This window comes from Ranitomeya variabilis, chromosome 1 (assembly GCF_051348905.1).
Source record: "Ranitomeya variabilis isolate aRanVar5 chromosome 1, aRanVar5.hap1, whole genome shotgun sequence".
NCBI lineage: Eukaryota > Metazoa > Chordata > Amphibia > Anura > Dendrobatidae > Ranitomeya > Ranitomeya variabilis.
The window spans coordinates 221,515,402-221,528,415 of NC_135232.1; the positions used below are offsets into that span (position 1 = coordinate 221,515,402).

At 45.7% G+C, this 13,014-nt stretch overlaps 1 protein-coding gene across 2 annotated transcripts in view; it reads left to right on the forward strand.

Annotated features, from left to right (window-relative positions):
• The window catches only part of P2RX4 (purinergic receptor P2X 4), an 82,048-nt gene that overhangs the window by 24,386 nt on the left and 44,648 nt on the right, over window positions 1-13,014 (forward strand). For both annotated transcript variants that reach the window (XM_077292931.1, XM_077292928.1), the window contains exon 3: window positions 12,916-12,987. In XM_077292931.1, coding sequence (XP_077149046.1) covers window positions 12,916-12,987 — 72 coding nt within the window. The remainder of the gene's footprint in view (window positions 1-12,915; window positions 12,988-13,014) is intronic.

Sequence of the window (13,014 nt, forward strand, 5' to 3'; positions counted from 1 at the left end):
AAAGCCGGATTTCAGGAAGGAGCCATGGCAGAGACAGAAAAGGACAAGGTTCTAGGTACAGGCCAGGGGGGCCATTGTGATGGTATGAAACTTTGCTCAGGTGAAGCAGAAGACCGAATTGAAGGAAAGTGAAATGAAGGAATTGCATTATTAACAGGACTTTAGGAAACGAGTGTCTATACTAGAGGTAAAGCCAGAGTGTCAGCATACTGGGACATGAGTTCTACGGAGAGCTGAAGACGCAGTGTGGCAATAAAAAGCCTGTGGCCCTGATCAAATGGAGGTACTTGTGAGACGTTGTACCTATGTACCCCAGCCAGTGGGGTTTTCACAATTCAACTAGGAGCTGAGAGTAGCTGTGAAGGGCCATAGCATTAAACCTTGACCCATGCGATCCTCACTGGGGAAGATGGAGCTTCCCGTGATGGTTTGTTGGATTGTTGTGAAATGTGATTCATTGCTTTTATCATCGCATGTAACTGAAAATTGCTTATTTCCAGGACGTCCCTCCTGACAGCACCCTGGAGGACGTCCTCCTCCCCTTTGCTGGGACAGGAAACACACGAGAGTTTAAAAGGTCATGTCCCACCCCCAATCCTCAAAGTTTTTCCTCTCCCTGCAAGGAGGGACGCATGAGAGAAGCTGCGAAGGCTTACCGGAGCTCAGGGGGATTGTGCGGCTTGCCAATACCCTTCCCCCTGTCAAGCGGCTCAGTAGAAACTCTCCAGGTGGGGAGTCCCTCTGCTCCAAAGACCAGGAGTGGGACGAGGCTCCTGGTGGCAGCCGCTCCTCCCAGAGGGAGGCTCTCGGCTGCGGACGCGGTTCCAGGTGGCAGGGAGTCGCGGCATCCAGAGCGGCGTCGAGCCCTGCACGGCGTCTTCCGGAAACTCTGAGGGAACCACATCACTTCCGGTATCACGGCATCCGGTAAAGTCATTTCCGGTGGCGTCATAAAGCGGGGAAGTGCGTGCGCTCCAGCGCTAGAACGCATAGCAGCAGAGGCGCTCCTGTCCAAGTGTCCGGAGCACGGGGACTACTCTACCTACTGTAAGGATGGAAGGAGACATGCCAGGCGAGGAAGGGGTAAGTGCGCATAGCGCAGACTTCCCTCACTGCACGCCCAAGCAGGCCTATCCTATTTACTCCCTATCTTATGTCATTTAAGGATAAGGGAACCCCCGCTGTCCCCCCCCCCCCCCCCCCCGCTCCAGCTCCAGCTAAGAAACCCGGCAAGGTCTCTGCAAAGTCCAGCAGGTGCCCTATATGCCACGTGAAGCTCCCGGAATCCCATGGCAAATCCTTGTGTGCATCTTGCACATCTAAGGTTATGAGGGACGAACAATCTTCGCTTTTATCTGAGATGAGGTCCCTAATCCGGGAAGAAGTTCAGGCTTCCTTGTCCAGTATTTCAGGGCAGTCCAGCCCCATCCCTGGCCGCAAGAGAGCCAGACGGGAGCGAGACTTGAAAGAGCCTGAGTTTAGTTCTGAGGACAGGTCCTACCCAGAGGACTCAGTCTCAGAAGAAGAGGGGAAGCTCCCCTCAGGGAGCCAGGACTACCATAGGAAATACCTCTTCCAGGCGGAGACGAATGAACTTGTGCAGGCAGTGCGAAGCGTGATGCAGATAGAAGAGACATCTAAGCCACAATCCAGACAGGACCTGATGTTCGGGGGACTTATGTCACGTCGACAGACAGTTTTTCCTGTTAGCGAGCATATTAAAGCTATGATACTGGAAGAGTGGAAGGAAGCCGAACATCGGCTGGTACTGTCTCGTGACTTTAAGGCTCGCTGACCATTCGAGCCTGAGGAAGTCAAGCTATGGGAAGAGATACCCAAAATAGACGTTCCGGTGGCAAAGGTTGCCACAAAGACAGCCATACCCTTTGAGGACTCATCAAATTTGCGCGATCCCATGGACAGAAAGGCTGACATACTGCTAAAAAGGGCCTGGGAATCTTCTGCGGCCCTAATTAAGACTAACATAGCAGCCACTTCGGTGGCCAGATCTATGTACCTATGGATGGGGCAATTGGAAGAGCATCTGTCCAATAAAACCCCGAGGTCCGACATATTGAGCTCCCTTCCTATTATGAAATCCGCCATGGCCTTTCTGTCCGATATGACAGCAGAGTCGGTTAGATTCTCAGCTAGAAGCGGCTCGTTATCTAACGCAGCTAGAAGGGCGGTTTGGCTAAGATCCTGGTCAGGAGATAATGCCTCTAAGACCAAGCTCTGCTCAATCCCCTTTTCAGGGTCAAGAGTATTTGGCCCGTCTAGATACTATTCTAGAGTCTGCCTAGGATAATAAGTAGGGTTTTCCAGAGGAAAAACCTAAGAGGTCTCAGTCCTTTCGGACAGGATTCCCCTTCAGGAGACAGTATGATTTCAGAGGGGGTAGATCCAATAGAGGATCTTATAGGGGTTCCCGTAGCCAGTACAATAAGAACAAGAGTTTCTTCTTCAGCCCCTCCTCTAAGTCCAAAACACAATGACGCCACATATATCGGGGGAAGGCTCCGTCACTTAGCAGAGAGTTGGGCCCAAATCACCCAGAATCAGTGGGGTCCCCCTGACTGTGTCGGAGGGATACAGTATCGAGCTTTATTCCCCTCCTCCAGAAAGATACATCGCACCTACAGTGGTCACGCGGGGCTCTGCCATGCTGTTAGACTTGCAAGAGATGCTCTCTTCAGAAGTCATAATTCCGGTCCCGCCACTAGAAGTAGGCCAGGGACACTACTCTTCCCTATTCTCCATCACAAAGCCATCCGGCGACTCCCGGACTAAATCTGAAACCTTTAAATGCCTGGGTCAGGTACAAAAGGTTCCGTATGGAGTCCATACGATCAGCAATTCACCTCATAGACCAGGACGCTGTGATGTGCACTCTCGACCTGAAGAGTGCCTATTATCAGGTCCCCGTCCATCCCTCATCTCAGAGGCTTCTGAGGTTTGCTGTAGCTCTGCCGTCCCGGACCTGTCACTACCAGTTTCAATGCCTTCCCTTCGGGCTTGCCTCAGCACCTCGTGTATTCACAAAGTTGGTGTCGAAGATCGTCGCCTTCCTGAGAAACCAGGGAATCATAAGTTCCATATCTCGACGACTTTCTCCTTGTAGCAAGATCGCCAGAGACACTATCAGCCCACAGGAAACGGACTGTATCGGTAATGGAACAATTAGGATGGGTCATAAACTGGCAGAAGTCCGACCTGGCTCCGGAGCACAGGAAGACCTTCTTGGGAGGGAGTGTGTCTAGACTCCAGAAGCAGGATATCCCTACTGCCCGAAAACAAGCTGGAGGCAATCCAGACCCAGATCAGGATCCTACTGGAGCACAGAGCCTCAATAAGGATGGCTATGAGAATACTAGGTCTAATGACGGCCTGTATACCATGCGTCAGATGGGCACAGTCTCATTCAAGACCTCTGCAGAGGTTAATTCTCTCCAAATGGGATCGTCGCCAGTATTCACTGGACAGTATTTTGAAGCTAACAAATCCAGTACGAAGGTCTCTCCTCTGGTGGACGCAGCCAGAGAACCGAAGAGTTGGAGTACTATGGTCTACCTCCCCATACGTGGTAGTCACTACAGATGCCAGTGCATGGGGCTGGGGAGCCCATCTAAAGGGCAAGATCCTACAAGGAAGGTGGCCAGCAGACGTCATTCACAACTCCTCCAACTTCAAGGAGCTGTATGCGGTGTGGGAGGCCTTGAGAAGAAATCGATACTCTTGCGAAATGTCATGTCAGGATACTATCCGACAATGTGACAACGGTCTGTTTTCCTGAAACATCAGGGGGGCTCAAGACACCATCTGCTCCAGGATCTAGCAGGAAGAATATTTCGCTGGGCGGAAAATACGGTCCTATCTATTTCTGCAATTCACCTGGAGGGCTCTCAAAACATCATAGCAGACTACTTGAGCAGAAGGCGGGGGTTCGCAACAGAGTGGGAACTCAACCAGGATATCTTCCAGGAGTTATGCCTTCGTTGGGGAACTCCCAGTATAGACCTGTTTGCAAACAGAAGAAACTCGAAGGTCTCAAGATTCTTCTCTCTAAACCCACTGGACCTCCCGGAAGGGGTAGACGGCCTGAGCCAGGACTGGACGGAACCCCTCTCATATGCGTTTCCACCTCTGGCACTGATCCCAGCTGTTCTACGAAAGATCAAGGAAGATCAAGCTCAGGTTATCTTGATTGTTCCATACTGGCCAAGAAGGAGCTGGTTCCCTCTGCTAGCGGACTTGGCGATCGAGAACCCAATAGAGCTTCCTCTCAGGGAGGATGTAATCCACCAAGGTCCAGTTTATCACCCGAATCCAGAGAAACTCCATCTCTCAGCATGGATCCTGAAGGGGACATCCTGAAGGCAAGAGGCTTATCAGACCAAGTGATAGCCACTATTAAATCCAGCAGGAAGCCAGTCACATCGGCAATCTATTTAAAGATTGTCTGAAGGGTGGCAGGTCTGAGGTTGCGGCAGACACTCCTGACATACCTAGAATCCTAAATTTCCTGCAGGCTGGGTTCAACAAGGGTCTTAAACCAAGCACCTTGAAAGTGCAGATTTCGGCACTTAGCTCTTTCTTTGACTATCCCCTAGCATCTCACCCGTGGGTGGTCAGATTTATACGAGCTACTCAGAGGTTGCGCCCCACCATCAGGCAATTGACGCCTCCCTGGGACCTCAATTTGGTCCTCAGATTCCTATGTAAAGACGCGTACGCCTCGGCTGATAATATGCCCATATCAACCCCCACACGTAAAACAGCATTTTTAGTGGCAGTCACCACGGCCAAAAGGGTGGGGGAAATTCAGACCCTGTGTAAAAGGGACCCATACCTACAGATTAGAGAGGACAGTTTAATCCTTAAACTAGATCCCTCATTTATTCCAAAAGTAGGATCTGCAAAGAACAGAAATCAGGAAATTGTGTTACCTTCATTTTGTAATAACCCCGCTAACGCAAAAGAAAAAGCCCTTCATTCCCTCGACGTCAGACAGGCAGTCTTAGATTACCTAGCAGCCACCAGCTCATGGTGGATAGACCCAAATTTGTTCATTCTGTTTGGGGGAAAGAATAAGGGAAAGAAGGCCTCTAAAGGTACCTTCACACTAAGCGACGCTGCAGCGATACAGACAACGATGCCGATCGCTGCAGCGTCGCTGTTTAGTCGTTGTGTGGTCGCTGGAGAGCTGTCACACAGACCGCTCTCCAGCGACCAACGATGCTGAAGTCCCCTGGTAACCAGGGTAAACATCGGGTTACTAAGCGCAGGGCCGCGCTTAGTAACCCGATGTTTACCCTGGTTACCAGTGTAAAAGTAAAAAAAAAAAACACATACTCACATTCCGGTGCCCGGCATCCGCTTCCCTGCACTCCTCCTGCATCCTGTGTCAGCGCCGAACATCTCCGGCATCTCCCACAGAGCAGAGCGGTGACGTCACCGCTCTGCTTTACGGCCGGCACTTACACAGGATGCAGGAGGAGTGCAGGGAAGCGGACGCCGGGCACCGGAATGTGAGTATGTGTTTTTTTTTTTTTTACTTTTACAATGGTAACCAGGGTAAACATTGGGTTACTAAGCGCGGCCCTGCGCTTAGTAACCCGATGTTTACCCTGGTTACCAGTGAAGACATCGCTGGATTGGTGTCACACACACCGATTCAGCGATGTCAGCGGGAGATCCAGCGACGAAATAAAGTTCTGGACTTTCAGCAACGACCAGCGATCTCACAGCAGGATCCTGATCGCTGCTGCGTGTCAAACACAACGATATCGCTATCCAGGACGCTGCAACGTCACGGATCGCTATCGTTATCGTTGTAAAGTCGCTTGGTGTGAAGGTACCTTAAGGCTTCTATCGCTCGTTGGATCATGTCTGTGATCTCTGAGGCCTACTAGTCCGAAGGGGTCCCACCTCCGGAGGGTCTTCATGCGCACTCTACACGAGGGATAGCTACTTCCTGGGCCAAGAGTGCAGGCGCCTCTCTGGAGCAGATTTGTAAGGCAGCAACATGTGCTAGTGTCAATACCTTTTGTAAACATTATAAACTTGATGTTTTGTCTGGTCAGCATACTGCATTTGGGAGAAAAGTTCTCCAAGCGGTAATCCCACCCTGAGGAGGTGCTTTGGTACTCTTCAGGGTGCTGTCAGGAGGGACGTCCTGGAAAATAGGCATTAGACCTACCGGTAATTATGTTTCCAGGAGTCCATCCTGACAGCACTGGTTGTTCCCTCCCTGATTTAGTATTTATATGCATGATGTAATGTGTTTCTGACATATGATGTAATATGTTCTATTTATCATTAAAGTACTTTCTTGCATTCCATGAGGTGGTTCTTGTTACAACACTGAGGATTGGGGGTGGGACATGACCTTTTAAACTCTCGTGTGTTTCCTGTCCCAGCAAAGGGGAGGAGGACGTCCTCCAGGGTTATGTCAGGATGGACTCCTAGAAACATAATTACCAGTAGGTCTAATGCCTATTTTCTGCATATTGCAAGTGAAGCGTTCATGAAGTATTGGGTCTACTCTCTGGTGTACATAGTTCTTATCAAGTTACTGTTCAGTAAAGAAAAGTTTTCTTGGATTATGCTCTCCCTCACTCATCTCTGTAACATCTGGTCTTGGCTCGCCAAATATATCGGCACCATGCGGTCTGTAGGGGGTGTATTGCCGTGGTAACTACAGCACATACACACAGCCAGGACCCCCATTTTCATGTGCCGGGGCATGGAAGAAGAGTACCTCCCCCAGGGTTACCGCTCACAGCCACGTCATAAAGCGACTCATTACTAGCTCTTTGCATGGCTGCCTTTCAATGCACAAACTGTGGGTAAATTATATGCCTGCTGCCATCTTCTGTCCAATAACCTGCACACCACCATGTTTCTTTCTTTACACTTCCTATCTATCGGCATCCCAGGGCTTTGATTTGAAGACGTAGCATAAATAATTGGTGAATTTATGGGATTTTAGAGATATACTGTACTATAAAGTGGCCGGTGTCTTGAAATAATGGGAATACCCTCTTTTTTTTTTTTTTCTTTTTTTTTTTTAAACTGAAAAACACATTTAACTTCCCTTTTAGATTATTTGCAGTTCTTGAAACCTCCTATCAGACAGCTATTTAAATGAATCCTAAACTTATCAGGCAATCTGTGATTCTTTAGTTGTTCTCTCTAGTAACTACCAGAATTTGTCTAATTTTCAGTTTGAATTTGGATCCGTTACCAGATATCACAATACAAACTGTATACCTTATTAAAATATATCTCGTAGACTTAATAAGAATTGACATGTAACTTTTTTTTTCCCATCCTTATTTATTTTCAATCTAGCACTTTGAGTCCAGCATTATCTTTTTAGTATTAAATCAAATGACTGAGCATCTGTAAAAAGTAGAAAGCACAGGCTAAAGTAAAAAAAAAAACAACAAAACCTAATTTGCTCCTTTAGTATATATATGTGCAGAAACAATCGTAGATAATTACTGTGTACATGCCATATAGAGTTGAACATACAGATAATAGGAAAATATATAAAAATCTTAACTTGACAAAGAAAAATTAAATAAGGCGTCTTTTGGAATTTGAAAAAATAAAATAAAAACATGCACAGAACGTGTGGTTTTCCTAAGCTGCGCGTTATGAACTCCAACCTGTACAACTGTAGCTCTAGAGAAGCTGGGATTCCCAAAAGATGGTCCTGGTTTAAAATCTAGGTAACCAATCCAGAACCTATAACTTCTCCTACTTCAGTTAAGAGCCCCTTTAAATGAATCATTTGGAAGGCGGACCTCAAGTGCAAGAAACTTATATCGGGCCTTCCTCTTCAGGGTTTTTGCATGTTCAAGGGCCGAATTGTATATATAACAATACTTGACACCACCAGCAGAAAAAGCACGTTATTCCCACATCAGTTTTCTTCTTTTTGACGGCTCCTGTTAGGATGTGGCCTTAATCGCCAAGACAGATCCCTTGCACCAAAAGGATATATGAGAACATCTTTCAAGTCAGCCCCAACTTAACGACCACATGGTTCGAGGCCTCTGTGTTTGGAGGCAACAGATTGTCAGCATGATGGATTGTTACCAGGGGCTTTACCCAGTTGGCAGCTATTTTATTCTCTTACAGGGCTCATAGCTTTCTGCAGTTGACAACACATCGGTCACCTACGGTTACTAGATAGAATTCACTGCCCTCCCGTGTAACCGTTTCTTCAGATCATGTCAGCCCCAACCAGGGACTGTGTTTTTGACTTGTTTTTTTTTCCCGGTTGTCATATCTTCCCTTCTCCAAGCTTGGGTCATTATACCAGTCTCTCCTAAGGAGTTCTTCAGAACTTTTTACTCAAATCTAAAAAGAAATTCAATTCAGTTTGGCCCATTTTGGACTAAAAAAAATGTCTGACAACTTCACTTTAGGATAGAGTCTTTTCTATCCATTATAGCCTCCATTGAGCCCAGGGAATTTTTTTCTTCAGTAGGTATCCTTGATTCCTACCTAGACATCCTTATCCTTCCTGCTCACCACCAGAGGTTTCTCCGCTTTGCAGTCAATCAGGTTAATTTCTAATTTGTGGCTCTCTTTTCTGCCTGGCCATGACCCCCTGGGTGTCCTTGAAACACTTTGCAACGGTCATGGCTGTTCATCTTACAAGGAGGTTTATAACTAGTTCGTACAGGATGACATTCTCATAAAGGACCCTTCCTTCTTGGACACTAAGTCTTGCTTCGGGTGCATTAACAGGCCGAAATCCTCTCATCCCAGTGCTGCATCTGAGGATGTTGTTGGATTTTGGGCAATGGTTTTACTCACACAGGTAAAGACGTCTGCTTCTTCAGTCAGGCAGCCCTGAGAACCCCCTCCACTTCTGCATGATCTTCTTCAGCAAGTTGGTGGCGACTATCAAGACAACTCCATTTGCTCAGTTTCATTCCAGACCCTTGCAGAGCGCCCTTCTATCTTGTTAAGACAAGTTCATCCTCTCTCTGGATTGTCCAGTTCTTCTAATACTACACATCTACCAGTCTTTCAGTTGGTGGCTGACCTCGTGTCTGATGCACCAGGGCCCTTCTTGTCTTCCTATTCATTGGTAGTTTCCAGACTTCTAGGCGGAGGATTGTTTTTTGACAGTTATCTGTCCAAGACCTCTTGGAAGAAATGCCCATCAATGTCCTGGAACTCTGAGCCATTTGCCTTTCTTTTCTTCACTGCCAGCACAAGTCCAACAATGCCACCCCCATGGCATAAATGAACCATTGGGGTGGAACTTGAAGTAGGTCTTCCATGGCAGAGGTCTCACAGATTCTGAGCTGTGCAGAACTAACAATTCGGTGCACCTCCAGCTGTCCACATACTTGAAGTGAAATTCTTAAACCTATCTGCTGGAGAATAGTCTTTTCATCTGCAGGTCTTCAGATTTGTCATCTGTGGGACACTCCAGATGTCTATCTGATGGCATCCAGACCAAACCACAAGGTTACAAGGTTCTTGACGAAATCTTGGAACCCTCTTGCAGTAGGGGAAAAACCAAAAAAAAAAGGAACCCCATGTTTCCCCCTTTTTGTCTGTCCAAACTGGGTTCATCAGGGAAAATGATTTTGATAAGCCACGATCAGCATATGTGTATGGAACGCTGGAGCGGGGGGCCATTTCGTATATCAAGGGTGCTAACCTCCGCTGTTAGGAAGGGCGATATAGGGTAACACACACTTTATCTTCTCTAGACCTTTCCTAGTTGTAACTCACTTGTGCCAAACCCTTGGCGTACATGGTAAGCTTTACTTTTTATCCCAGACTGCATCTTTTGCGTTAACCCATTCCTGACTCTCCTTACGCCCATATTATTATAAAATTTTTATTATTATTAATTAATTAATTTATTTTAATATATACCCATTAAAAGCTAAGTTTTAAAGGGGTTCTTTTCCTTTTTGTTTTTTTCTCATATTAAGACCCTACAATAGTGTTCTGTTTTTGGACCCTCTTGTAGTAGCCTATGATGCTCTGGCAATTCTGCTGTCTGTTAGTCCCCTGTTCCCTCCACTGCCCCTGCTACCCTGGCTGCTGAAGCAGGTCAAGACAGAAGGAGCTCCCATCATTCTCATTGCCCCAGTCTAGTCCAGAAGTTACTGGTACCTGGAAGTAAACAACCTCCTTGCAAAGCCCCATGGGGCCTTCCAGACCATCAAGATCTGCTTTCCCAGGGTCCCCTTTTCCATCTAAATTCAGAGTCTCTCAATGTAACGGCATGACTGTTGAAGCCGCACTTTTGAAAGCAATAGACTTTCTTGATTGAGTAATTCCGACCATGATCCAGGCACGAATGCTTTCCAAGTCGTGTATCTACCATCGCACTTGGAAAGCCATTTTCGTTGCTAGTGTGATTTCCAATGATTTTGCCTTTATTTACTTCTATGTCTTTCTCCTTTCCAGTTTTGCCCTCCTTTTTACATTCTGGTATGGCTTTCACTTTCCTCAAGGACCATGTTTCTTCCTTGTATATCCTCTTCCAGAAGAACCTGGCTTCCAAGACTCAGGGCATGGCTTTTCTCCAGGATGCGGCACACTCTGTGCCACCGTATCACCCCTTTCCCCCACACACCTGGATCCACGGGACCTCAACCTGGTTTTGGACTTTCTTCAGCCCCCTCCTTTTGAGCTGATCAGGGACATTTCACTGCTCCAGCTTTCCTGTAATGTTTTTTTCCGCTTGACAATAAAACTATCACACAAGTTTCAGAACTGGCAGCTCTCTCCTCTTGCTCTCCGCTATTTGTCCTTCACTTAGACAAGGTGATACATTCTTGTATCTCTATGGTGATGTCTGCATTTTACCTTTTTAATTAGGTGATTTTCCTTCTGTCCTTTGCCCTCCCATCTCTCTAAGGGATTTTTACACAAGCTTGACATTCAGATGCCTTGTTAGTCATCCTGGAATGCCTTCAGAGGTCTGGCCACCTTTTAAGGCTACCATTGATCGCTGTATTGGATCTACCATTCTGAAAGCATATCGGACTAAGGCCATTTCACTCCCATTAAGGGTCACAGCTCACTCTACTCGGGCAGTTTGTAGCATCTTGCAACATTATAATCTTTACCACCTCAGGTAACTGCTTTAGGAAGGCTTCATGTGTCAAGGAGGCACCCAAGAAAAGAGTATTTTTGGCACCTTAAAATTCTCCTAACCTTCATTGGGGGAAACGGCACCCTCCCTTAATTTCCCACTGGGCGTGCGTTTGAGCTTAATTTTTTCCCAGGATGGCTGTTTTTTTCCTTTTTTTTTTATTTTTTTTTTACACTTCTACTGCTTTCTCACTAAATGAGTATCTTGGTACCAATAGGCAAGGGTGTAGCCTGCTGGGGGCCAACATTTATTTATTTATTTTTTTTAGTTGTATTTTTTGCCTCGGCCTCCTGGTCACTGCAGACTGCACCCATTGTTTCTGTGTTCCCCAAGTAATGGAAGGAGATTTTATGGTGAAAAAACAACAACTGACCTTCAGTGGAAATAACTTTAGTTTTAACCAACTGACCTTCATACATTCTTTTATAGTAGTAGATTGGTAATTTATTGCTGGCTTAAATGTCCGGTATAATTGGGCCTAGTGATGCTATGCCAGACCATGGCTTTTGATTACCGTACTTTGCCTAATGCTAGTATATAAATTGCAAACTACTTTGGGGATAGAACCAAGCAATGTTCTACTCTCTATTTTGAAAGGAGAAGGCGCTAGTAGTTACTTTGTGGTCTTCCAGCTAGAAAGGAACTAGATCATTAGAGAGCTGTTCTGTTCTGCAGAATTCCTTAAGTCTGTGTTATAATGCTGTAATTCTAAGAGTATTAGGATTGTGCACTCTGTCTCTTGCCACAAGCAGATCATTTGGTACTTATATGAGTGTTGATTGAATGGCAAGTTTTTTTTTTTTTTGTGTTTTTTTTTTTTTCCTGAAGCCAGACTTGAAAGGCTTATAAATGCAATCACCTGACATTCTGCTATTTTGATAAAATCGCCGTTTTCTATGACTTTGTATAGGAAAGGCACATTAGAAGCTATTCTGCTTTATTAGCTTCTGGTTCCATGTTCATGTTGGGCTTTTTTTTCGTAGATCCCATATTGCAGTGTTATTTCATTGCCAGGACGAGCAGGAATGAAGTTGCGCCGGGGTGCAGGTCATATATTGTTCTGTGGACTCCACTGAAGGATGTTTGACCTCTGGTTCATTTAGCGGAACAATTTTTGATCACTTCAACAAAAATAAAGTAAAATCTTCATCCCTGTAATTCAGTTGAAAACCACCTGGTTTTCTAATGACATTGAATGAGAATACTCATTACATCTTATGTTTTTTCCAATCAGTCCTTGGCTATACTGGCCTACTTTTGATTCAATAGAATGTGAAAAGAAGAATATTAAAGGGAAGGTGCCACAATTTTTTTTTTTTTGTATTAAAAATGATTGTTTATATAAACAATTATTTTTAATACAAAACTAAATTTTTTAACTTTATATATTTTTTTATTATTTGTGCAGCCACTGGGGGCTGCCATTTTGCTTTGTAGGAGTGGGGAAGAGGAAAGGTGTTTGGATGGGGGAGGGGGGTGTATTTGGGAAGCCTGAGAGGGAGGTAGAGTGCTCCATGGATGTACTTTATTAGCAGGAATCGGGGTTTGTACGAGCCTATGGGTGTAGTGATGTGGAGTATGGCTGCTGTATCCTGCCCAAGGTCACCAGATTTTCTTGAACTTGCATTATTAGTCTTTCGACTTTAACATTTTTAATAAAAATGTACTGTTAAAGTATGCTGGTCCGGTCCACTTTTCCATTGTAATTTGTCCTCTAACAGGACAGAACCTGTCTCATTAAGCCATATTTTACTAAATGTTATTTATTACAGGAAGAAAATGCATTCTTTGTCATGACAAATCTAATTCTGACACCAAATCAAACCCAACGCCAGTGTGCAGAGGTGAGTATTTATCTCCCAGATAATTGA